Below are 27,991 nucleotides of genomic sequence, written 5' to 3' on the forward strand. Positions count from 1 at the left end.
TCCAGAATGCTCCTATTGCTTCTTGTCCTGTCATAGTGTACCCCTGTGGTGAGCCTGACTGCTTGATGACCTCCTTATTGATACAAACAGGCTGCTGTTAAGGTCCCCCCAAAGCCATCTCTTCAGGGCTGAATCAGCCCAGCTCCCTCTGCCTTTACTCACAAGACAAGTGCTCTGGCTCCTTGAGYGTTTTGGTGGCTACTATGTCCATGTCCTGGGTGTCTTTCTTGTACTGTGGGGCCCAAAACRAGGTACATTAGAAAGTGTCTGGAATAATAAGCACTGAGTAAGATGGCAATCAGTTCCCTCATCTACTGGCAAGACTCTTCTTAATAAAGCCTGCGATGCTGCTGACCTTTCCTGACAAGGCGCACTGCTGGCTCCTGATCAGCTTGCTTTATGCCAAGACCTTTTCCACAGAACTGCTCCCCAGCCAGTCATCAGCCTGTATTGTTGCCAGGTCCTCTCAGGTGCAAGTGTTTTGTGTTTGTCCTGTCTAAATTCATATGAATCCTGCAGGGACCATTCCTCCACCTGTCTAGATCTGTCTGAATAGCAACCCCCATCTTTAGACTTGTTGATGGATCCACTTCACCTGAGTTAAACTTTATCTTAACATTCTGAYCAGAATATACCTTACTGGCCCTGCAAGTCATTGGTAAAGATATTTAATGGACTTGTCCTAGGGCAGACTCCTGCAGCACCCCACTTGAAACCATYGTCCAGGTAACATCCAACACTGTAACCACTATCCTCTGAGTTTGACCAGCCAAATGTTTCCTGCAAGAATGGTTCTTTAACCACTCTCTAAAAAGAGAGTCTACTCTAGTCCATTAATAGTCAATTCCCTGATCTTCCCCTGACCGTTTTTAGTGTCTTGATGCATTTTATTATTTGCTTTATTTACCAATGAAACCCTACCACTTAATCTTTATTTTGTGTATCGAAAGGTTTCTGTGTTCCTGAGTGCTTCCTCACTCAGTGATTAATTTTTTTTTKGTGAACTTCTTGTGTCTGTTCCATTGTACTGTATCTTCTACAGTTTTTTTTTATGCAGATTTTAGTAATTTCATATACTTCTGACTACTGTCTGAAGTACAGCAAATTAAATTTACATTTAAGAAATTWCCATTTCTTAAAGCAGATATGGTTTTCTAGTTGCTTTAAAAGAGACTGTGCCTGGACCTACAATCTTGTTCTTAGCTCAGGTGCTTTGTTATTTGTCATTATTTGCCCACCTCTCTGAAATGAAACTTCGGTAGATAAGCTTGCTGGAACAGGGATGTCACTTGTGTTCTTCATATAAAATTCATGATAAAGCAACAGTTTTATCAGCAGTACTTCAGTCATTGACTTGCTCTGGTGGTGGTCTACAAGATGTTCCAATTCTCACTCAGCTTTCTTTATTATCATCTAATAATGTCCCATTACTAAGTTTTGTTGGTTTTAAAATCATTGCCTTTTACACTTTTTAAATGATACCTCCTTTTCTACAGCTTCATTACATTATCTTTTCTACAGCTTCATTACACTGAATTTCTGTTTTATATGGGAATCTTTAGTTTAGCACTATATTTGCTGTATGTAGTGCCTTTTTACTCGCAAAGGCTGCATTTCATCTTCCCAGTACTGGCCATGAACTATTCCCTTGCTTACCATTCGTGTGAATTGTACTTGTCTCATACCAGTAACAGGCTAAAACACTTCCTGTGTAAGAGTAAATCTCAAATATTTACTGTCACTCATTGCTGTTTTGCAATGTGGCCACAAATCTGTAGTTAGTTTACCTATTGATGCACTTGGTGYTTTAGCATTTTCAACAACAGATTAGTGGAATGGATATCTTTCTCTTCAGCTAGACAGGTGTGAGTCCAGCTGTTAGAGTTCTTGTGAGTAATTTATGGACTGAAGTACAAATAAGATTTCAGTGTGTCTGATATGGGAATACTGAATGCAAGTCCAAGTTATTTAATAAACTGTAAATTGAAATTTTCTTGTTTTCAAACATTGCTTTTACATGAAAATGGTATTTGGAGTGTGAACCACATGGGTACATGCTTACAAATGTGAAATTACATGTTTGATTGGTTGTCTGTCTAATGGATGTCATTAGTACCTTACAGTTCACCACTTTGGTTCATTCATGGTTTTGCTTAGGGCTGTGCCTGTGCAGTCAAATAACTTAATTTCTCATATCCTTGTTAGATGCCAATATTGAGATTTTGGGGTTTTGTGTTTTGGACCTGACAACAGTACCAATGTACTGTRCAAATGAGTAAACTTGACTCTTTTGCGGGGAGGGTAGAGGCACAAGGGGAAGTGGCTGATGGATTTTGGTTTGGTTTGGGGTTTTTTTTGCCCCTTCAAAGACTGGCCTAGCTGTGTTATCTTAACTGGCTGAATAGTGCTTCTCTCCTCTTTTCAGTTTAACGTTGTGGATCATGGATTTGTGTGTGATTATGATCCAGTGCTTTGTCATATGGGTTGTTGAGTATTGCAGTATGACCTGTTTGCTGGTTTCACATGAAGCAGAGCATTGCTAACTGCATGTCTGGATGTTTATATAAAATACTAATTGCATGTGTTGAATATTTATATAAACAGAAGAATATTTTGCTACCTGTGCAACTTCTGGCTGAATTAAGTGATTAAATGAAGAGCCCATAATTAATGAATGAGCAAATATAATGTAATTCTTCTTTCTTCCCAAAGAAATTACTGAAAATATATGCTAAAACCAATATTTTARAAGCGAACAATTAAAATAAAACTTCCTTACTGCCCTTGGAGTCTTCTAACAAGAGAGCCAAAGGAAATGCCTACCTTATGTTGTCATTGGAACAGCATCTATTTGAGGTTTCCTTAGGCCTCTTTTTTACCCTGCTAACTAAGCTGTGTGCAGTGAAAGTCTTTTTTCAAAGAAAAGTTCTTTTTTATAAGAAGCACTATGCTTTTGAAGCAGTTTCTTTCTGTGCTTTTTAAGTTTCTTCTAATTTTTTTTTAAACGGTGTTGATAAACCTTTTTTTTTTTTTAAATTCCTGCTTTATATGTAAGAAAGAAGTGATAGCAGTAACCCATAGAGTTACAAGGGAAGTCCTTAACAGAGCAGAACTTAGAACCCATGTAYCTTGACTGATAGTATTCTGCTATAGTCATTAAACTGTTCTTTTTCCCTTACAAGATTTTTCTGAAATTTGTGCTATGAAATGATACCATAGCAATGGCATTGGAGATTTACGTATGTTGCTAAGAAACTACATGATCTGTTCTGGACCAGCCACTGTGATAAAGTGGCTGTTTTGAGTTGTTGCATATGAAAAGGGCCACTTTAGGTGATGCACGTTTTGCTCCACCRATTTCTGACCTGCAATGCTTGCCTTTGCAGATGGAACATGAGGATTTTGTAATGGAGGGGCATGGCAAGACTCCACCTCCTGGTGAAGAAAACAAACAGTGAGTCACGTGTTTATTTAAAAAGGGCCTTACCATAGTAAATGGTGTGAAGCACTCTCATTTAAACGTGCTGGGAGCATTGGTTGGTTGCTTGGTACTCACMCTTTCAGTTCCTTAAGTATCCAGATATGTAACATTGGACGGTGGCTGAAAAAAAAGAGGCAGGATGTTGATTTGCCTTAAATGTAAAAGCATAGAAATATGCATTGCAATTTCAAAACATTAATCAGAAATTGTTATAAAAGGGATAATCATTCTGGAAGCTTGGCACTGACGTAGTGAGTTTGTACATGAAGTTTTTATACAGCTGCTCTTCACTGAAATAATGTGAAATATGAAAGAACCAGGGCCTTCCTTTTGGTGTGCATATGGTAGATTGGTCCTCTTTGAAATRTGATCCTTATTTCTTTAAAATRCATTTTAASAAAATTTATAAGCAAAACGCTCTTTTGAGGATGAGCAATGTAAGATGCTGATACACAATGCTTCAGGGGAAGTAGCTTGATCAGAGAAGAAAATGACAGATTTCCGTTAGGAAAGGGCATTTTCTTATCATTTCAAACCGAAATCCAGTACTGGTTGGATTTTTTTTCCTAGTTTTTGTTCAGCTAGGAAGAACAGAGCACTGTCCTAGAAGTACTTCAGTGATGGTTGTGTTCCATATTCTTTTCATTAGTTAATGCAGTGGTTATTCAGTTTTGATATTGTAATTATTTTTATTTTCCTGCCGTTTGGAGCAAGCAAGAAGGTGGTCTTTGGAAAATCGAGATCACAGAGCTCTTTTTTCCTAAGCCTAATTGGATGTCTCCTCATGAGAAGTTCCTGTTGATTTGTACTACACTCATTACAGAAAGGCTGGGATGTGACATGGGGTGAAGGTCTACTTTGCCTCCTAGATAAGCTGGCAATTTTAAGTCCAGTGCATCTGTGACAGTGCGAAAACATTTCTGAGGTAGGCAATTTGAGGTCAGCAAAATTCTAGTCCTGAACATGCACATTCTTTCCATCATATACATGAGCCCAACTTCTCAAATTGTTATTTCTGTCTATTCAGACTGTGCAACTTACTGTGGTACCATGAGATACAAATGTTGTTGAAGTAGAAACTTTCAGGAAGTTCCAGAGGAAAAATCAGTGCAGAAATAAAAAGTAGGATTTAGATTTCTGAATTGTTTCTTTATATATCTAGTAGTTTAATGAAATACATTATTGTAGTGAGTAATACAAGGGATGTAGTATTGGATTTATTATAGCCTTGTGTTTGTTAGATGTCTTATTTTAAGTGCAAGTGGAAACTAGAATTACTTTATAGTTAATCTGATTTGTAATTAGAGCTTTTCAAGTGGCTTACAACACTCTCTTCTCAAAAACTCTGGTTATTAGAGAATAGTGATAGGCAGTATTTTTATTTTTTAACTAATACATTTGTGTTCTGGTGGTATCTGGAACCTTGTCATACAGATCCTGCCATAGAGGTATMATTCTTAATACTTCAATTGAAGTCTAAAGATGCAGTTTTAGTAATGTAACAAAAAGTTGAAGGTAGTTGTTTTATGCAACTTGTAGCATAATACTGGCAAAATTCAATTGTGGTATTGCTCATAAATTTAAATCAATCATTGAATCTTTTTCTACCCACAATATCAAATTTTCAGCTAGCTAACAAAATTGTCTGCCTTGACAGAGTTTACCTCTTGTCATAAGAGAAGGAAAAAAAATCTAAAATTGGTTCTTTGTATTATTACTTACTTGCAGTGGGGGTTAGCTGGACATCARCATCCTGGGACTGGGTCTTGAGAAGTACCACAGACGGAAACTCTGTAGCATCTGAAAGAGGAGAAGCAGAGAAAGCTGTGACTGTTTAGCCTTGAGATGAGAAAATTTGGGGGAGGATGTTATTAWCCATGTATATGGATACCTGATGAGGGGACTAAGGAAGACTGAGCCAAATTCTTTACAGTATTTCAACTGTAAAGATTTCCACTGCCTGGTGGAGAGGCAAGAAACTGAAATAAAGGAAACTCCAGTCAAACACAAGGCTTTTTTACTGTTAAACATGGTTGGACCTTTGGAGGAGGTTACCCAGAAAAGTTGTGCCTTCATTGTTTTTTAAGMTACTCAGAATTCTGCTGGGCACAGCCTCAAACCTGCTTTAGCCTGCTCTAGTTAACCATGCTTTGAGCAAAGGGATGGGATTGATGATCTCAGAGATCCCTTCCATCTGCAGTCATTCTGTGATTTGTTGTACCTCTGTCTACTGTTGTCCTCCTAGTTACTTTGAAATAAAATGGGAGCTTGTTAGTAAAAAGGTACAATCAGTTTGAATATGGAGTCAGATGCTCTCTACAGAAATAGCTGCAAAACTGAAGCTGTTTCCTTCCCTTTCCAGCTGTCATTACACTTCATAGAATTTACTGCCTCTACAGCTRTGCAGATGGAATGTTTCTTCTTTGACTGCTTCTAATTTACTTTCCAGGAAGTTTGGCYACTGTAATTTAATTGCCTTTCATTTGACAGCCTGATCTGGATAGCTCAGAACCAAGATTGTTGAGGAAGTGTTCAGAAGACACCGTTTCAGAGAGGGAGCTAACTTGCACCAAAGTGCSAGACCAGTCTGCCATTCTTAATCTCCTAGAAAAGCCCTCCAAATTTCTTAATACTTATCTGCATTTCAGTGGACTCAAACCTTTAGTGGACAATAAAGAACAGAAACAAAAAGATACTTCTGAGAGACTTTCAATGAATGCAGTACTTCTTACCTAGCCCCTGTTTCATGTGAAATTTCCTTTGCTAAAGTATAGTTTCATAATGGAATACAAGAAGCCAGCATTCATGGATGATTTCTGGCACTTTATGGAACAGATTATTCCCCCAGTTTGACTCAGGAATGAAAACTTGGCATCTTAAGAGTGTCTTCTAGTATAAAACACACACACAAAAATCTGAAAGATACTCTGCAACAGCAAACAACTCTGCTGCAATGTTGTGAGCCTTTCTTTTGCTGTACTGAATAGTTCTTTTGGACAGACTTACCATACTAAACTTATAGCATTTTAAGATTTTTTTAATTGAACTGTAGAGGACTGCTGTCTGCTGATAMCTGTCACCTTTATGGGGAGCAGTTACCTGGTTAGACTATATATAAGGWCTTCAGAAATCTTCAACTGATTATCTAAAACATGGGTATAATTTATTTAAATTTAGGCTAATTMTGAAGAATTTAACCATTCAAAGTCCTTAGTACAAGTGACATGTGGAATGGGCACAGTCATCTCGAGTCCTGTGAAAGTTTTGCCGGTTATGTTCAGTGCATGTGTCACAAAGCTGTCATGGTTGTGCAGCAGTGAGGTAACTTACACTAAAAAACTGTACTTCAGAAGAAATGAGCCTTTCTGGACTACTGGAGCTGAAAATGGCCTTCTCAGACCTTGCTCCTACTCTGGCTGAGAGCCAAAGGACTCCTTGATAAATTGTTACTTCTCAGTTTTTATGTACTCTGTAACCTCCCTTCTTAGTTCTCTGACATGGGATATAATGGTATGTTACATTTTGGCCGATTATTTTGTTACGTGGGCTAATATATTTGATAAGAAACCAATTTCCTTCCTTTTCTCCCAAAYGAAAACTTTGGAGAAAGATCTGTGTCATTCTGCTTAATTTCACGTGAACATTTTGTTTGAGGTGTTTTCTYGTATTTTCATCCTTTATGAAGAGGTTGACCTGAACTGGCATGCTTAAGGAGTAATATTATCTATCCCCACAAAATACTTATATTTTACATGGCAGCAGCTTATTATGCCCTTATCAGTTGTAATAGGGCTTTTACTTTGTTACTGCTGGAGCAAAGATTAAGAGTCAAATGTGATCCAGAAACATCTTTCCAGAACAGTCAAACTCCTGTTGATGAGCACAGAGCAGGGACAAGGGCAGGAAAAGGAATTCTGCTGAAGTCCTGCTCCTACCTCTAGCAGYATTAATTAGCAACTCTGCCTGTGCTAATACATTAACCCCTGCTATCACAACCAGAAATGTATGCACCTTAATCTATGAATGAAAAGGATTGAGTAATGAAAACTACTCCTTTTTATAAGATAAATGTAAATGTTTTACTCTTCCTAACTAACACATGGAGAAARTGTTTGACAGAGGCTATTCAGACAAAAAGTGAACCAAGTTCATACTCTTATTTAGTAGCAAGGTAAGCCAAGCTGCTGCTGCTGTTTCAAGTGACTCAGCTGGCTATTCCCTGCCTGCTGTTTTGTAGTAATGGGAGAGAAAAGTCTTCAACTATCTTGACAATTTGTACATCTGAAAGTGATTCATATTTAAGAAACATATCAAAACAAGATCATTTCCATAATTTAGAAAGTGTCATTGGTTAGTCCTACTGAACAGACTTTTCCCTGGTTTAGTAGTTTAGTGTACAGATTCTGAGGTAAATGTTTTTAATGAAACCTTCCAAAATKGAAACAATGCCAGGATGAGATTGGAACCACTGAGTATCAGAAAATTGTTTAAAATTTGGTAATAGTGTCTTATTTTTCTTTGACATWTCAGCAGGAACATTCAATGTCTTTCTGGATTTATGAGACTACAGTTCAAAGAAAGTAGTAGCTAAATTGGCCTAACCTGGAAACAGGAGTTATAGACTCTGAAAGTCATTCTTGTCCAATACCATRCTCAAAGGGAGGCCAGATTTGAAGGTTAGATTTAACTTCTAAGTTGTATCAGGCTTCTCAAGTTTATTCTAGTACTTTTGTGGACAGTCTATTGCAATAATAATCATCCTCACAGTGAAGAAAATTTTCTAATATTCAGTAAGATTTATGTTCAGTGCCTTCCATCTTTGAATGTGTGTGTCTGAATGCAGCCCAGTCTTCATTAAAATTTAGCACTATGTTCACTTATACAGCAGAATAATTCCCCCCTCCCCCTGGCTTGGTTTTGCCATGTGAAAACTAAGTGAAATCAAGAAGCCAATTTACAGGCCAGTCTTTATTTTCAGCAGCCTACTGATGCCAGGGATACATGTAAACATCACTGCTGTAATGGCATAAAAGAACCAATCTTAGTCTTTCATGGTGTTGCTGAAAATTATAAAAAGGCCGCAGTTGAATATCCTGAAGTTGTGTGTTTTGGTTGGTGAGATTGATAGACATTGTTATGCARTAGAGTATGTTTAGAGTAAACAGTTAAATGCTTGTGTAACAGGGGGTTTGTTTGGTTTTAAGGACATTTGATATTACAGAAGGTATTGAGACTTGCCTTGAGAGTGCCATTACCCTTTTTTAATTTACTGGTAAATACTGATATACTGATGTAACTAGAAGTTGAGTTTTTTCAGATCTGTGCTGGGATTTTCAAAGTAGTCTCCAAGCCCTAATTCAGATTATCAACTCMGATTTGAGTATCTGAGTATTTGCATATCACCCCAAATTCTTTGAAACTCATGGCAAGTTATTTCTTGAATTACATTCAAGAATTATGTAAAGGCATAACTGTGTTTATATTGCTGATTGTTTTCTTYGTGTGTAGAATAGGTAACCCATTAGAGAAATGTCCCCAAACATTTAAGTCCTCTGCCCAACATCCTAACAAGCCATCACAGAGAGATGTGGGATGTCTGTGATGACCACCACAATTGACCATTTCTGTCATAGGGTATTGCAGTTCTGTTCGTGTGTCAGACTATGCTTCAGACCCTGAAGACTAAGCTTACTTTGATACTGGCATATGAGTGGAGAGTTCTAACTTTTTTCTTTTATATCCTTACAAATTTGATGTGATATTTAAGGGTGTGAGACTGGTAGACTAAAATAAAATGAGAACTGGTCTAGCTAAGGATTAAGGAATAGTTTCATCAYCTTCGCAGTATACAAATATGCTTCATATAGTAGAGTGAGTGGCAGGACAAGTTTGCATTTAAAAGCAAGTGTACCTGTGTGTTTAAGGGGGCCCTGAGGCATAGAGAAAAGAATTGCCCTTTGTTGTGCAATTGAGTGGGTAGAAATAGATGAGACAGGAGTTAATTCTGTATCTATGAAGGCAGCTGTGTTTTAGCATGACTGGTAAGTCAATAATGTTTCAAAAGCTAACTTCCRCCGTTACAATGTGGTGTGCTTCTGAGTAATATGCAGAATTTATACGTGAGCACTTCAAATGGCAATGCTTTCATCAGTTGTCTTCCATATTTTACCAGTTCATTGTTGTACTTWAATATTTTGAATTTTTTTACTTAAAATTTTAAGTATTACTCACAGGAAAACTCTTGTCTAAGTATTCTAAGCAAAAATATTTTGAAATTAGGTATTCACTTCTGCAAATTAGACTTGAAAATGTTTTCAATTGTCATGTCATTATTTTTAAGACTCCCTGTTTCACATCCTCAGTGATATCTTTTCTTTCTCCTTTCAAACCATGAACGAATACAGGCTTTTYCTGTACCTTGGCTAATCTACATCTTAGTGTATGCTGTTTTGCAAATATTTTCTTATCACATGTAAAAAAACAGAAGCTAAATGACCATTAAGGGGAAAAAAAGGAAGTCTCACAGAAAAAAGTCAACTTTGGAAGTGAAGTTCCCACTTTGCAATGTATGTATTTATCACAATGTATGTAGTCTACATCACTGCTGAATATTGAGAGAGGAAAATACTTTGAACAGTGTACTTTTTAAGTAGGAATGCTTTGGTACTTCTTTTCTTAGGATTTTATAGTGCTCCCTTCCAGATATTTTGTGATAAGAACAGGCTAGTTTCAGGCTTCCCATCCCCCAAGATCTGCATTTGTCCTGCGTAGGAAGTGCACAGAGCCTGCTTCTGAATTTGCAGTCTCATCTGATCAAGAGACTACTTCACAATTGTCTTTGTGAAACCAGAGAAAATACATTTTCCACTCTAGATTGATTTATAAATATGATACTGCAAATTGCCCAGAGTAGTGTCATATATTATGTCCTTGATATCTTGATTGTTTTCTCTAGTTATTCCAATTAATAATAATTCCGATTGCTAGTGGAATAGAGGATATTCTGTTTTACTGCTGTCTTACAGAGCTTACTGTACTTGGAAGGGGAGAGCATTTGCATACTGATCAAATTCCTAAAATCCCAGAGCCACTGTATTCTMGACACCTCCACCCACTCCTGTCCTTCAGTCCCTTTCCAGGAATTAAACTATCTACTAGACACTCTAGTGACATCTCAAGTTCATTGCCCAGTGAGTTGGGGGGTTTTAGGTGTGTTTGATTAGTGGCTGTTCCTTTTCTCTCTCTCCTAAAGTTGCCAGCTTCCTTAGGAGCTGCCTGAGATACCTGCCCTCTGATGTATCATTTATATGGATAGCTGAACATTGCTCTCTTTTCAGCATTTCATTGCTATTTAGATGGCAACTCTTGGATGACATCTACCATGGGAGTGAGATAACAGACTTAGAGAACAGCAAGCAAAATCATTTAAGGTAGTGGTAGACTTGGCARTGCTAGGTTGATGGTTGGACTCGATGGTCTTGAAGGTCTTTTCCAACCTAATATGATTCTATAAGGTCTGTTAATGATTTTGAGCCATTTAAATTGGGGTTTTGTCTATATTCTTGGTGTAAAAATACAATTTAGACAAACTTCTTTGGTAACTAGACCAAGTTAGTGCCACTAATTTTGATTTGCTAAGAATTTAGTTATTGGACTGCTAGCACAAGCCAGTGACATTATGAATGTGTATGAATTACAATCTGAAAACTTCTTTTTCTCCCCCTTTTGCATCCAATTTAAGATGCTCACTGCTTTTTTCTCTTCATCATTTTCTCCGAAAAGAACCCCCACTCATCAATTCTTTGGTATTTTTTGTGTGTATACCCAGATGAATGGTTGAATATTCCTTTCAAGGARATGAAAGAGGGAAAGAGGAAAAAGCTGTTACTGTTTTTCTGTTAAATTAATTATATTAAATTTGTGCTCTCTTTTTGTTAGTGTGCAGGAAATAGCAATTTTGATGACTATGTGCTATGGCTTAGTTATACCAGAGGTTAAAGCAGAGAGAAGTTAATGGTCTTGGTGGTAAGATTCAGATCCTACTTAGACCCTTGATGAAGTGATCATTATTGGTTAAAGGGAGGGAGGGAAGGGAAAARGAAAGCTCTTTATTTCCATGCAGAACATATGACGTACTTTGTATGATGAAAAATACTGTGCTATGTGGCCAACATGGTATGAACTAAAAACTTGTTTACAGACGTATTTTGGAGTTCTTAAGCTGCCCTGCTTGTCTGGCATGCTGTGATCTGGAGAGCTGGTATGATTTCTTTTACTCTGACCTAAATAGCCTGAATTTGCTGAACTCTTTGCCCTTAATCAAARTTGTTCATACTTGGGAGTCATACTGTTTTTAGGTTACTGCATGCATTTGAATATTTGTGACAGCTACAGCTTGTAGAATTTTCTGCCTGGATAGCCAGCTGTTCCTTTYCTGACATTTCAAACTCTAGGACTATACATGAAGGCGAATTACTCAGGGAAGATGTTCAAGTCACTTAGATCAGTTTACATATTTTTGCAGGAATAAATAGTTCTTTTATTAGAAAAATTATTCAAATTAGGGAAATCCTCTCTTGAAGTAATCCACTGAATATACATTCTTTTTGTATTCTGCTTTTACTTTGGGTCGTTTTGCTTTGGGCTGGCTTGCTTTTATTATTATTATTTAACTTAGCATATTATGGTTCCTTTAATAAGAACAAAGGAAAATGGGTTGGTGCCAGCTTCCACCAAGATGCCAGAAATTCCTTTGCTCAAGAAGTTTCCGGCCCAGTGATTGAACTCCCATGCTAAAACTAAAGACATGGTAGAAAAATCTGTAGAGAGATACTGAGCTGTCTCACCAAAGAGAAATTTAAAAAAAACAAAAAACAAAAGCCAAAACCAAAGTGTAKCATAGCTTCCTTTGAGGTAGGGAGAAAAAAAAACAAACAAACCAAAAAAAACTCCATTTAACTATAATAAGTTTGGTTCAAAAATCTTCCTTGTCTTTCGTAAGATGTCCCGAAAGTATTTGTAAGAAATCTGGTTTGAGTAGAGTATGCTGAATTTCAACAGAAGCATGTCTAAAGGCACCATATAAAGAAGGGGTCCTATTGTGGTAAAATGTTTGTAGCCATGAAAGATAAGTATCTTCTGAAATATTCTAACCTGGTCAGATGAAAAACCTTGCTGCTATTTTAAAATGTTTAAAGCTCCAAGGCTTAAACAGGGTGAAGGAATGATTTAATGAATGAAATTACACCTTTTGAAATTCATACTAACAGCTATGGCTGATGGAARCTCAGTTRAATCAGCCATGTAACTGGCATGGTAATTCACATGTTGTAAACAACAAGCAGAAAGCAACACTTGCTATATATATGGGTCGAATAACATGCTATACCATTTCCCTGAACATTTGATTATTTGAAAGATACATGGAAATGTTTGAGGCYGGGTTGGATGGGATTTGAGCAACCTGATCTAGTGGAAGATGTCCCTGCCAACAGCAGAGGGGATGGAAATAGATTGTTTTTAAAGGCCCTTCTAAACAAAACCGTTCTATAATTCTCTTTTCACTGTCATTCATGGAATTGCATAAAACAGATAACCTCCCATTTCATTCATATTTTGGCAGTTTATACRATTTTAGGAACTGAAGAGGAAGACCTGTTAGGATAGGATTATAGCCTTCAAAATCAAGATGCTTCTGGGATGATAATAAGGAGCAGGTTAAAGTAATTCTAAGAATACTGATTTACACAAGTTTCATTGCATGTTATAGAAAGTACTTACTTAATGTCCAAGGATATGAAGACTCAGCATTTAGATGTTTAGATCATTTATGAGGGATGATGTTTGGGGTAAATTCTTTCAGTTCCCAGATCATTCAATGGCTTTTTGTGTCTGTATTTTTCTCCAGTAAGTTTGGAGTCTTTTGTCCAGTTTTGGTCAAATGAGGCAGAGAAGTAAGGAACTATAGTATAATTACCGATATATTAAACTTCAGTAGCTTCCTGGAGAAGAGACCAGAGTTAATTTCCCCACTAACTGAAGGGTTTCGGGACAAGAAAATTATTATCTGTTCTGGTTATGCCTTTTAACAGCGGATCATGTGTGTTTTGGGATTAGCTGCAGTATATGCTAGTTTTTGTCCAAGCACTGAAAGAGGTGAAAAAAAGTTATGGGAAGAGATCTGCGTAGGACTTTTTAGTGTTAGAAGCTTGGCATCAAAAGAGAACTAGCTGTGCAGGAAGCTGGGATTAGTGTGGAAAGTAGAGATTTGGTGATGTGTGACAGAGATTCATAGGAAATGAGTTTTCAGTTCTGTTGTTCACCCAACAACTTTATTAAAAGCTTTCTCTCTCTCCAGTCTGGAAAGGGRTTTTGGGGGATTTAAGAAGGGGAAGCACAGTGGTAGATTATTTATAGGCTGAACAGTGGCAGATCTGTTGTGGCAGATTGAGGAAAAATTAGGTGGAAAAATGAGTGTTTGCAAAGTTTGGGGAGCAAAGTTTACGTTCTGACTCATTATCTTTCCCTGAGCACTTCATTAATGTATAGGGTCAGAACTTGGCTTGGGCTTCAAGTCATGTACCGTTCTTAAACTGAAGTTTTCATGCCTTGTATTCTTTCTTTTGTCTCTGGCAAAATATGGATGAGGTCTGAGCTTTACTATGGCTCCAGAGCAGTGTTGCAATATAAGTTTTGAATAATAATAATAATTCCTAAAATGTGTTGATAGGTGCCTTTGTGTAAGGRATGCAAAAGTTGCTTTAACCTTTTCAGAAACCAAGCAAGCTTTTCCTTTGTTGGATATTTTTTTGCTGTGGTATTTTTCTCTGAAGACGCAATTTACATTATACTTACAGTTACTATATTAAAACCTCTGCCAGCTCTGTTTTCTCAGATCTGCAGCATAAAATGTTTTGCTATTCACAACATGTGAAACGGGAGGACTTCAAAACAAAACCCTAGCTTTCCTTAGGAGTGAGTGTTTTGTCCTTGAAAAATGTTTGAACACTTGAAAGTTTTGCACTCCTGCAGAAGGAGAGGTCATCACTCTTGCACAATGGGTTAGGTGAAATTGCTGTAAAGCCTTAAGAAAATATATTGATACTGCCAGAATTAGCTATCATCTTCAATTTTACAAGTGTTGGGCTTCAGCATTCCTGTCTGTTCAGAGAAAATAATTTTAAAGTGATCCGAACTATCCAATACCCAGTACTGAGACTGTTTTTAATTGTTCCCTTGAAATAAACTATATGGCAGTTTTTGGTGTACACAAGGAATAGTTAATTCTGTTCCTTAATTTAAGGGATTCTCTGCTTGCTCTTTATTATTAGAAGTTGTGCAGCTACATAATGTAGTCTTTGCATACATGTCCYTACCCTGAGTTATGCTTTTAGCCTGAACTTGGGAAAGACAGGCACTTTTCTGTTCCCTCTTAACTTGAAGAGGTGTGCTTGGTGGCATTGTAATCCAGGTCAGTTGGACTGTTGGCAACTTGTTGGGGAACTGGTGAGTAGTAATCTGCCTTCARTTATCTTGCATCTGTTACTGCACCCCATTTCTGGGATTGGGAGAGGGAGATGTGAGAAAATCTAAGTGATGAGCTGCAGTAGAGTAGAGGGCATGTAAACTTCAGCTCACTCTGGCAATAAAATCTGCCTTTTTTCCTCAAATACTTCAGGAATCAAACTCTTCACCAGCATGAGACAGGACAATTGGTGAGAAAGCATTCACTCTGTGAGAAACTTGTTAATCTTTGAGGTTTCTGCAGAGGAGTTCTGTTAGGAGGAGATTTATTGACTTTTTCACTTCCATAGTATCATCTATTAAGAACTTTTTAGAGGAAAAAATAAGTCTTAAATTTATTGTCATGGGTGTATATGCAGTGTAGAAAGCCCAGTGGGTGGGGTCCAGTGATTGGGAGGATGAGGGTGCAGTCTTCAAAGCAACATATGACATCAAACTGTAGGACTTTGAGCCCAGCAAAATGCCAACTCATGAAAGAGGGAGTTTTGCATAKGGACTGGATGAACTCAAATCCTTTTAAAACTGAGTAAAGTTCTACAGGTCTGACAGGCCAGGTGTCCTTTTTGAGATGAGAGCTGGAGGGTGTGGATACATCAGTTCTGGTGGACACTGGAGTGTGCCTGTGTGCATAATATTGAAGATTAATTGCTTGATTCTTATTGATAGGTCATCAAAAAGGATGAGCTGTTACTAGAACCACAATACAGCTTAATATGAATTAAAAACCCTATTCCTCTCCTGTCTCAGTTGAGACRTGAGTGTAGGGAATCCAGGATTTTAAGCCTCTCTCTTCATGTGCCTGTATGTCTGCTCATACTGGATACTGTCCTCATAGGCGCACTGTGAAGCTTCATTAAAGATTTTCAAGTGCTTTATGATCCTCTGATGGAAGGAGCTTAGAAATGAAATGTTTATAATCAGATAAGTTAGTAGCACATAACAAGRATATAACCTATTAACATTGGCTATTAACAGCCCGTTGATCTCAGAACACTTCATGATTAGGTTTTTGAAACACAGTGGCTCTCTGGAAAGGGGTATGCAGATTTTATATATGCTATGTATTTTTATGCTCTATTCCTTTGTTTTCCAATTTACTCTGCTGCATTACAAACAAAACTCAGCAAACCTCCCCTATTAAAAAAAAAACCCAAAACTTTTCATTAGCCATCTTAATATGCCAACAAGAACAGGTAAWGAATTGATATCTTTTAAATGTTAGCTAAATTGAAAAAGTTTAATTGAAGCTACAGTTATTTAAGAATTACCTATATTGGTGTCTCTAAATATTTCTGGTTTACTGATTATTTCCTTATTTTCTGATTAAAAAAAGCTTTGTCAGTAGAACATGGGTAAGGTGAAATTTTATAGCAGTGATTTACACTTGGATACACAGCAGCTCCAGTGAGTGCTTGTTTCTGAAAGTCATCACAKTATTATCAACTCCTTGAAGTAAAAGTTTCCAGGATTGCAGAATGGAGAGTTCACAAGCCCTAGTGAAGTTACGAGGATTTATAAGTCTCAGTAAAAGAATATGGCTTTTGAGAGGAAATAAAGTTGTCTGTAGCTTAGTGCACACTATCATACTCGGTGTGAACAAGAGGGGGACATTGGTTTCATAGATATGCATAAATATATTAACCTTTATGAAACTGTGTGAATCGGAGGCCTAGCAGTTGGTTTGGATTTTGTCATTAGGGATTTAGATCAATTCTGGTGTTCTCTTCRGATCTTGCCACAAATAAGACGTTCCCTCAGTTTTCACCACATTTCCTAAATTGCTGTGTTTGGATTAGCCCAGCCATAAAACACTCCAATCTGCTACATCCAGCAAGGCAATTCCCTGCTCTGGTTTAGACAGAGCGACCTGAGCAGTTAAATCCAACTGCTTCTGTTTAGTTAAGTACCCATAAATGCAACTCACATTAGTTATTGCCTGAGTTTCTTGAGCCTGCAGAGATAGATGGTTACCGTGCCAGCTGTAATCCTGTTGAAGAAATCCCCTCAGTGGCAGAATCCCTGTTTGAGTTTCTGTGCCTTACCATGAAGGTGGGAGCAAAACATGTCAGAACCAGAGCCATACTGGCCTTTCATGGCCAGCTGATGAGGCCAATAGCTTATGTTCTATCATAATACATACTAATGATTTTTTTTTTCTCATTCATAAGATGTGCAGCTTCTGCCCTCCCCAGATTAATTTCTTTGGAGTGCCCTCCCGTGGCTCTTCGTATTAATTTCTTTCCATGATGTTGTCATGAATGAATGGTTTAGATTGCTTAAAGAATTCCTGTCTAAGGTATTGTGAAAACATCATGYCTGTGACAGAGTTCAGGTATAACAYGCTCAGGCACAGGGTGTTGGATAACACTCTCAGGCTCAGGGTTTGATTCCTGGGGTGACCTGTGCAGGACCAGGAGTTGGACTTTGTTGGGTCTCTTCCRACTCAGAGTATTTCTRTGGTTCTGTAATTATTGGCAAATGCAGGTTTTCATATAAATTTGTGAAGGCACAACTTCACGGAGTTTGGTGGCAGGGTTCCTTCTGTTGCTCACTGCATGGATGAAGCATACAAAGGAAAATCAGACCATAATCAGTTATGAAGAGATTTGTGCAGAGGTTGSTAATAAGGTAAGAGTGAAAAGGGTAAGGGAGACCCTCCCATTGAATCATGGGGTAAGATTGGACCTGCTTGCCAAACTTAGTCTCACACTTGATCAGTGGTTTAACATCTAAAGGATTTAGCAGCACTTAATCATTGACCAATTGTACACTGGATTACTTACACACACAGAATGATTAAGTAGAAGTTAGTGTAAGCACAGCAGCAATGTGACTGTAGATCTGAGATGGCAGTGTTCATATTATACTTGCTGTAGGATGTTTAAAGCAATTCGCACACACCCAGACACAAAATCTGTACAAAGGTGTACATRTTAAAAATTCCCCTCTTGTTCAGGTGGGCTTTGGTTTTTTTACTTTCTTTGTAATTACGTTACGTAACTGTTTAGAATTAAAAACTTGTATATTTTAAGGGTTTGATCCTGAGGGTGCTCCTGAGAGCTTCCCAAGTCAGTTCTCTCACCGGACATGGTTCCATTACACCCTGAGCTCCAGCATTTCCTACSTGTGTTGGGCTGACTCGGGAGCAAGTCTCCTCATGGCAGGATCATACCGCGTCACCATATYCTTTCGCTGAACTGTATTCTTTACTGTTTGTGCACATTCAGGATAATATCTGGAAACATCCTGCAGATTTTTTTGTATGTTTCAAGATGCTGGGATTCTGTTTCAACTGTTAAAGCAGTTATCTATGGAAATTGTGGGAAGAGGCTGTGGAGTGTCTGCCTGAGGGCTGAGTTGCAGCCTGGGACTTGAAGCGGGCAAGGCAGCAGACGAGACCGAGTTTGTTCTGCTATTCTGCGGGTGTTCCCGCCTCTGGACCTGGATGTCGGGTTTTATGTGGGCGTGCCGTGTAGGCAGTCTGGTTACAGCCTGGATTAACTTTGGTCTGAGCATGAACCTCTTGTCCTTGAGTCAGGCGTTGTGCTTAAAATGGGGGTTACTCTCTAAGCGAGTGCTGGGGTCGGTGTTCCCGGTGCACCGCAGAACAGCACGCTTGGCTGGAGAGGCTTTACGTTCACCATTCGCAGCTTGTCGGCTCTGCAGCCCTAATGTGGCATTAGGATAATTGGCTGCTGACTTTTTAGCCTGTTTTAAAGAAAGAAGCTCTATCTGGGTGGCCCTCCTTACTCTTGGGGCTCCCCCATGATACCATCGCTGTGGCTGGTCTTTACCCGACGAGGGCGGGGAGCAGAATCCCGGCGAGGCGCGGGGCTCAGCGGGAGAGGCCGTCCCGGTGCGGGCAGCGCGCTGTCCCTTTAAGGCGGGGGTAGGCCGGGCCTGGGTAGTGAGTGACAGCGCGCATTGGGGTCACGTGAGCCGCTTGTATTTGAAGGTCACAAAAAAGCTGCTTCCTTTAGAGAGAGCAAGAGGGAGCGAGAGGGAGGGAGCGTGAGGCGATAGCGAGGGAGCGCAGCCAAAATGGCCGACGGAGTCTCTGCTGGGTTCTGAACGTTTGAAATAAAAACAGCAAAAAAATTTAACAAAAAAGGAAAAAAAAACTAAACAAAAAAGCAAAAACATAAAACCATTTTAGGATTTTTTTTTTTCATTTCCATTTCTACCTTGTATGCCTCAACTCGCTGGATTTAAGCACTGCTGCACTTTATGAGGTTAGTGGTACGTTTATGTTTAATTGTTTTTACCTATCTAGATTTTTTTAAGAGCCCGAGCTAGCCGTTTCCATCCGTCGTTTTGCAGAGGTGTCTTTCCTAGCACAAAGACTTGCTTCAGATGTTGTCTGTTTGTACGTGTACGGCACTTTTAGTGGATTTTTGGGGCTTTTTAATAGGAGCTCTCCGTACAAGTGTGGCGTGGATTTGAAAGATATTTGTAATTTAAAGCATCTAGGCAAGGAAGATCGCGTTTATTTTCCGAGCTGGCGAAGTACAAGATAGTGCTGAAAATCTTGTTTTATTTAAATAGTGGCTTTTTAAAGAGTGATTTCTTCCCCACAGCACCCGGAGCTCTTAAATCTGCTGCAAAAATTTGCATGTATAAAACCGGGCTTGCATTCTTTCTGCTGCTGGGTCGGAGCAGGGCCGGCTGGGGCCGTGCCTTCCCCGGGAGCAGGACAGAGCCTCCCCGCCGAACCCCGGAGAGCCGGGSCAGGGGGTCCGTGCCGGGCCCGGCTCTGCCGTCGCCGCAGGGCTCCCGCGCGGGCTCGGCCGGGCTGGCGGCCCATCCGGCGTGCGCCAGGTATTCAGGAATGTGCGAGATGCTGGCCACTGCCGGGGTTTTGTGTTCTGCGGAGAGCAAGCGTTCATCTGCACGTTAGTAAATGTACGTAAAAAGCTGTGCTTTCTCGCTCCCCCTCCCCCCCCCCCCCCCCCCCACGTTAGTAAATGTACGTAAAAAGCTGTGCTTTCTCGCTCCCCCTCCCCCACCCCCCCCAGCCTTGTGTGTTGCTAAAAATTTAAATCCGAGTTATTTTTGTAACTCCCTCCAGAACCGAGCAAAAAATTAAAGGGAAATAGCTGGAGCTTGCTTTCTGAGAACAGGCTCCTCCTCCTGCATTGTAAGAATGTGATGTAATGCTCCTTTCTGTGAGGTTAAATGAAAAAATTTCTGTGGTGGGATACATTATTCTTCACCCCTTTCTCACAGGCATTGCATTGTGATATTTTTGTAGCTGAATATATAAGCAGCAGATAAATATGTAAGTAATCGTGTGAATATACTCCACATTGCAGTGTATTAGTGCAATGATTGTGCTTAGCAGGTCAACTTTGTAAACCTACAAGATGGCTCATATTTTTTATTTCTTTGTGGTCTTATGTGCATACAGTCAAACAGAAATGGAGGAGACCGATTTCATTAAGCTTATTGAAAGTGTATCTCGCTGTCATCATTATAGTCTTGTGTATACTGAGACTTTCTAATGCACTTGCTAGTAAAATTTGAAATAATTCTGCAGTATATTAAGTTTCTCATGGAAATTAAGAGATGGTTTCTTTGGGGTTTTTTTTGGTTTTTTTTTTTGTTTGTTTGTTTTTGTTTTTGGTTTTTTTTTAATTTTAAATTAGACGAAGCCAGAAAAAAACTCTGCTCAATTTTTGCACAGTGTATTTTGCTAGTAATTTTGGTCATTAAGCATTTAATAGCAATGGATAACCCAGTTAATATGTGAAGTAATACATCATCCTTATTTAGGGTTAATGAACTTATTAGATTCCACCATTATGTTACTGGCAGGTATCTGTGTGAGGAAAAGCTTTAAAAATGTTCTRTGTCTTTGACATGATGCACCCTGATGGGTTTTGTTATTCAGAGCCTTCTTGGGCTCGATGGAGATCTTGATGTAGCCAGAACACGTTGAATCTACCTGTTGATTGACAAACAACTATTAGACATTAGAACTGTTTTCAGATGTAGGATGAAGTAGCACTGTTCTCAGTGTTCTCAGATTTGGTACTTACTGGACTGAAACATCAATTACTGTARTTTATGTGATAAAAATTGCTCTAGAATGGGACGGCTGAACAGAGGAAGAAAACTCAAATGGTGTCCTGAGCTGGCAGTATTGTAGGATGTAGTCTTGCCATAATCTACACTTCAGAGAAGTACTGTCTTRTCTGTGTAGTTTTTTGCCTTCATGCATTACTACCTACATTACACACTTCCAGAATGTGTAAATGTTAGTACATATAGCTTGACTGTTAAGGTGATGGGGGATACAGGGTGGGTTCTGATAAACTGCAACTGTGCTTGGCTACAGAAGGTGCCATGGGTCAGACAAAAGGCAGCTCTTGCGAATAATAGAAATCATTCCAATAAGGAGTCTGTCAAACATTTAAGCAGCTTTGTGAGACTGTGAATGTGAATAGGAAAGACCAATTAAAATAACTCCTGTTATAAAAAGGCTTTTGACCCCTCAAATCTTACTGCAGGGTGTATTGAGGATTGTACAATTACCGGATTTTAAGTGAATCTGGACAATTCTCAACCCCGCTTATATTCGGTATGTTCCTGTGGTACAAAGGGAACATTTAATTTTCAGAGACCTGACTTGAGTTGCAATTTCTAGATCAGTTTGAAGCTTACAGAGCCATTGGGGCAGGGGAAGCTTTTTTCTTCGTTCAGTTTGCAGTGACGATGCTGAGTTCAGAACTTTATTTAATTTTTCTGTTTGCATTTGCATGTCARTTGTTACTGGTATCTACAGGAATCGGTCCCTTTCCAAAGCAGACTGTTTTAGTTGGTTGAAAGCTATAGTGAAGTCTGTAGTCAGCAGACCCCCTGGAGATTTTTGCACTACATATAGGATATTCCTGAGAAATAATTGACAAGAAAAACCTTAYTACCATTGAGCTTCAATATACAGGAATCTCTAATTCTAATGGGAAAAAAAAATCAGGGAAAACAGGTGACTGAAAGATCAGTATGCTTAGTTTCAATTGCTTTTCTTTTAGCCTTTCTCCTGATGAGAAGGAAGAAAAACTTTGTAAGATCATAGTCTTTGCCAGCTGATTTCAGCTAAACTTAACCTTTTGAAGATTTTTGTTTCTTACATAYTAATAGGTGGCTTAGTAGAGGAGAGAGTATCCCAGTCTATGAGGAAAAAATCCATAGAATTAGAGTATTGCTAGAAAAGAATTTTTATCTATAACTTTCCTGTCACCCCTTTAGAAACTTGTATTTCATCTTGATGCAGAGTTCTTTAATTATGCTCATTATGGATCTGCATTCCTTTTGGACCAGGGTGRAAGGTGAGATGTTTAACTGACAGTTTATTTTGAACAATATTGGTTGGAATCTGCACCCTTAGTACACTCTTCAGGTGGTAGATTATAACTGAAAAGTTTCAGGGATTTTTTGCTTTAATTGATTAAGAAACCACCTACTGCCTTCCTAAGAGCTGTTTCATCTTGTTAAGTTGTGGTTTCCTGTTTAAAGTGCTCAGGATTTGAGGTAAGAAAATAGAGCTAAACATCTTTTGTGTCTTAAGGACCTCTATTTCATGTCCTGTCAAGGGAATCGGGTGTGAGCATCAGGGTTGTAGTGTTGTTACCTTCGATTTCATGTAGCTAAATGTTGGGCTGAGGTTATTGCTGTAGAATTAATTTGTTAAAACAGAAGTAAAATCCAGGTTAGATGAATATAAATATGTATTTCTTCTGAAAGCTTGAGTTGCTAATGTAATGATACATTGGCAGTCTTACATGGTATGATTACATGTGCCATATTTCAAATATTGGTTAAACAAGTWGTCTGAAGCTGGGTGTCAAGATAACAGTGTTTGGCCATTTCAACATTGAAAGCAAATGTGGAGGTATGATGGAGATAAATACTATATATTTCTATTTCTCTACTATATATTTCTATATATCTGTTCCAGAGAATGTTTCTATTTTGTTTTCATGATGGTGCCATGGTTATTCTTAAGAACACAAGAGGAATGGTTCCTTTCTGTATTTGTGGTGAATTCCAACTCCAGACCTGTACATCTAGCACTTGTCACTGCTTAAGTTCTCCTTTACACATAGGCTTCCTACTAAAGAATGCAACATCATTTTTGTTTAGTTGGTTCTTTGGTTTGCGGTTTCTTTTTAATTGTTGAAACAAAGCATAAGTTCTGGGAGCAGTATAAATATATGCAAACCCTGGTGGTTTTTTTTCTTCTTTTGTCCCATTGACACACTTKCAAGAGGAGTTCTAAGGTTTTATGAATATTGTTATTTTAAAGGCTCTGTATACAATAGGCTGGCATTGTAGTTTAGGGATGAAATGTAATAATACTTACTACAGTTGTATATTTTATAATAATTTCTGAAAAGTTGTGTCTTAAGAACTGGTTCATGTGATATTTGGGTGTTATAGCATGGGTAAATTGAAAGACCTGTTGTTCAAAATATTGTATGCTTAGAACTACTTTYAATTAGCCTATTTAGTCATGTGGGAAAACATAAGATACAACCCTTGGAGGTTTTTCAGATACCTAAGAGATGATAGGATAATAAAACACAAGGTGAACTTTAAAGGCAGAGCAAACTGAGCCATGGTTTAAGCACCATGGAAAAATATGTGCTAATACATTTAGAGAGGAGAAACTAGTGAGGGCACTTTCCTTAAAAAACACCATTAATAAGTATGAAAGTTGACTGTTGCTCCTTACATTGCTACAATTTGTGCCTGAACTCAATTAAATGGATGTTTGTATATGTTAGGCAGAAAAAAATCATATCAAAGTACTTCGCTACTGATAGGCCGAAAAATAATTAAAAGTATAAAGTGTACATTTTAATAAAATGTGTTTTAAACTCATGCTTTTAGAAGTGAAATATAACCTTGGAATTTACTACAGCAAAACCAAAACAAGGCATCAAGATASAACTGTGTTTGATTTCATGCCAGCAGGGGAGTGCTTCTCTTCTTGGGATGGGATGTGTGAGGCCACTTTCTAACAGTGAAGGAGATCAACAAATTTTGAGATTGTTCCAATAAGAGCAGCAATAAATATTAGAGGGAGGTAGTCTAGTGAAAAACCACTTAAGCTTTTTTGTGTTTATTTTCTTTAGATACAGTCTGTGCAAACAAGTTGTTTATCTGTCAGAAGAGCATTATTTTGACATTGAGCTCCATCGTAGCTGGGTGTGCTGTGAACAACATAGTTACTTCAGCAACTAAAAAGCAGAAAGGCAGGAATATTTTTTTTAGAATCAATGTGACCATTCTTTTTGAATTCCTTGAAAGTACGTTAAAACTTAGTGTGCATGCTTAAATCCGGAGGGAAGTATGCTCATCTTTCCCAGTGTGCTTAGCAGACATAGAGTTAATGGCTTCCTGAAGTACAGCTGTAACAGCTGAACTGATTTGAACTAAAACGGAACATAGTCTTAATTTYTGAATCAGAGAAGTATTCCTTTAAAAAATAAAGCAATGGAAAAATTACTTCTAATGTTCTCAATGGGCTCYCCACCCCCCGTTTTAAGCACAGCATTTGCTGAACGGCACAATCATAAATTTGCTGTCCGCCTGTATTCTCAGTGGCTATTGGGCACAGCCTCCATGTACACAGGAAAATGGCAAAACTTAAGCTGCAGTGACACTGCTGGAATTGGGGTTTTTAAAACATGTACACATCACAACTTTTGTCAAGTCTGAGTTTTTTGAGCTAGTTGACCTATATGAAAATAGGAAAGGTTAAATATATAATCTGTTAAGGCCACTTAACCATTAGTTAGAGTGAACTTAATTGTCTCATTTTACACGTGCTCTGTGGCAAATATACACACGTGTTGTCATTGTGGTTCATTTTATGTTTGTGGACTTGCTTGTGTCTGAGCCATCCAGTTTTCCTGGATGCAGTATCCTATGTTACTTAAACAGTCCTTGAAATAYAAGTCCTCMGTGTTTTCTTCCACTTCTTTTCTCCCTGGTTTAAATTTTAGTGTTGGTAGTAGAAGACATTGCATCTTTAATATTAGAGTGGTAATGTAGCAGTGCTAATGCTCTTGTTGCAGCTTCTGAATAAGCATTATATTTTTAATTGTATGTAATTTTGCTTAAGCAATCATACCAGATTCAGGGTCTGATTTAAAACACATGGTTCTAATTATGTGTTGGTACTCTAGATAGACTTGACTACAAAACAGCTTTCTTTGGCAAGAGGTTGACTACTTCTGGGAATTTCATCAACTAAAGTGAAACTGATATATTCTGATACGTCACTTTACTGGCTAAATATACAGCATGTTTATGCTCAGCCTTTTGCTGAGCAATTCATGGGGAGGATGACTTGATCACAACATACAAGTGAATTTTGGTATTATAATGCTTGGAAATTCTAATCTGGTAGCTTTTGCTGGATTTTTTCCAGACTGCTCTGCCTCTTACTTGGAGAGAGTTTAAGGACAATAAAAGTGAAAATTGATACCTTCTATATGCAGGGGAGGAGAGGGCAGAAGGTACCAAAACTTAGCAAATGTTTTTTCTTAGCTTATTCCTGTGTGCACTGAAACCAGTTTTCCTGTGAAACAGAAAATAGTAATTAGATTGTTTAATTCCCATGTGAATTTTTAAAAAATAATTCTTCTGTATTCTAGTTAAGACTGTATAAATAAACCTATCCTATTCTGTTAGATTGTACTTGAGCATTTTACTTGTATTATTACCTCACTTTTATTCAAGGGATCTTCTATGATAAATATTAGAAAAATCAAAAATAACGTACTCTAAACTTGTTAAAAATACAGCACATGGAAATAGAGAATGTCCTATTGAAGTTATAGATAAGTCATTCTATATCTAGCTCTGTTTTTCTTTGTGGATGTCATTACAAGTGCATGTGCACTGGTTGAAATCTGAATATGGGCTAGGCTCAAATTGACTCTAAAAATGTTTGGTTAACCTGAAGTAAAGCCCCAAAGGCTTTTTTTGAACCTGCTGATGCTACAGAAGTTAGTTATAGCAATATTAATTGGAATTTTAAATTAAGTAGCCTTGTGTTACACAGTCAAATTTTACATTTCTTTGCAGGTAGTGTTCACATTGTCTACTTGGTACATATCAAGCAGACCAAGCAATGCTGAGAGAAAGAGTACAAGGCATTAGGGTTARTTTGGGTTTTTTTGCCTTTGCCTGTGTCCTGTAATTCTGTTCAGGGCAGATCTAGATTACCCTGGCAGGAGTGCTTGCTAACCAATACACTGGTCTTGCTGTAGCATTCGTGACCGAAACATACTGTGGGTAGTGTGATGTGGGAAACTATAAACAAAACATCATCTGAGTGGAGATTTAATCTTCCTAATAAGTTTGGTTACATGTACTTCTTCAATAAGGTATTTCTCCTAATTTTCTTTAATTAGCAAATATGTTTTGAAAGCCTCTGAATTATAGTAGGAAGGTTTAGTAAGTGACCTGGGATGGGAGAATCCTAAACCTTGCATGCAGATAATTTTTCAGATAATGTTTKAAGCGGTTGAGTCTTCCTTGTGCAAAAGCTATCTGAATTTGCATTTAACCACTTCATCTTGTGTGGTAGCTGTTCAGGAATGGTAGCTGAGCGAGTCCTTGAGTGACTGTTTTTATCGCAAAATAACATATTATTCTGCATTAAATTAGCTCTGCTGTGTTGTTAATTAGAAGACAGCTTTGCTCTATGTTTGCCAGTTACTATAAATAAAAYATATATCCTGACACGAAAAACTGTAGGAAGTGTGTTTTTACTAGATTTTAGGTATAACAAGAAGAAAAAGGCAAAAGCAGATAAAAACTAAATTTTGAGAGTCTAAAATTTACCTTGGCAGCTTAATATACCCACAAAGCCACGTTGCTGACTTCTTCAAGCTAGCTTGCTGTAGTTAGGCCATTAAAAACTAAACAGGTTAATTTTTTGGAAAGTCAGTCTGTCTTGATAAAGTCTTGGGGATAAGATTGTTTCTCAGATGTGGATTTAAAGGTGGTTGTTTTAATGATGATGATCTGTATTTGGGTGATTTGTGCTCAGAAAAAGCTGAAAATGGCTGTGTCAGTCTCCATTACATTCTGCTTCAGTCTAGATAAGATTGTGAAGTGAAACTCTCCTTCCATATACTTGCAAATATAGGGTTAGGTTAAGTTTGTGTAACTTCCCTTGATCTTTTTCTTGAAAAAACTATGTTTAAATTATGCTTCCGTTAGTGTTAGATAACTTGGTTAGGCTTAAATACTTTTCCCCTTTTTCATTCTTGGGCCATTTTTCTATTGTTAAAATAATATTCTGAATATTACTTGTTGGGATCACTTTAGGCTGAGCATTACTTGCCCTGTGTGCTTAATGTTAAGCTGTTAAAAACCACATCACTGGCTCAGTGCATTAATAAGAGCAAGATTGCAGATTGCTCTTCATTGTTGGAGTTTAATTATGGCATGTAACTCAATTTCTTTTTTTTTTTGTCGTGTTTGTTAACAAACTTTGAAATAATTGTCTGTTTTCCAGCTTACTACATCTTTCTATATTTGTGTGTGTCTGATATGGGTATGTGTAGGAATATGTGTAATAAGTGCATGTTGGCAGTTACTGCAGTTAAAAACTACCGKCTATCAACTGACAGGTGGACACTTCTTGGTATGGCATAGGTATTTAAGGTGCAGTTAAAATGGCTCTCAAAGTCAGATCGAGTTTTGTGTTTGGGCAAAGCCTGTACAAACGAAGCAGGTGCCTCTCTGTAAGGTAAGTGTACAGATGTAAGAGCAGCAGCAGAGAAATTCAGAGGCTCTCTGAAGGCCACATAGAAGCTCAGAGGCAGAGCCACACTTGAACTCAGAAGTTGCTTGTGGGCTGGGGCTGAAGTCAGTCCGACACAGCTGTATTGAATTGTGAATAGAATGATGCTTTCTTTGTCCTTAATGGATGTATGGAAACAAAGCTGATTTAACTGAAATTGT

General features: G+C 38.1%; 1 protein-coding gene across 6 annotated transcripts in view; it reads left to right on the forward strand.

Moving 5' to 3' along the window:
* The window catches only part of TNRC6B (trinucleotide repeat containing adaptor 6B), a 134,026-nt gene that overhangs the window by 33,218 nt on the left and 72,817 nt on the right, over positions 1 to 27,991 (forward strand). For 3 of the 6 annotated variants that reach the window (XM_057388802.1, XM_057388820.1, XM_057388836.1), the window contains exon 4: positions 3,387 to 3,454. The exons of 1 other annotated variant lie outside the window; for it this stretch is intronic. In XM_057388802.1, coding sequence (XP_057244785.1) covers positions 3,387 to 3,454 — 68 coding nt within the window. Of the gene's footprint in view, positions 1 to 3,386; positions 3,455 to 18,959; positions 19,244 to 27,991 lie in introns of those variants that run through there. 2 more of the 6 variants (XM_057388827.1, XM_057388813.1) reach the window with 2 other exon arrangements.

Source organism: Malurus melanocephalus, unplaced genomic scaffold, assembly GCF_030028575.1.
Source record: "Malurus melanocephalus ecotype Western Australia unplaced genomic scaffold, MMel_1.1 scaffold_17, whole genome shotgun sequence".
Classification (NCBI taxonomy): Eukaryota; Metazoa; Chordata; class Aves; order Passeriformes; family Maluridae; genus Malurus; species Malurus melanocephalus.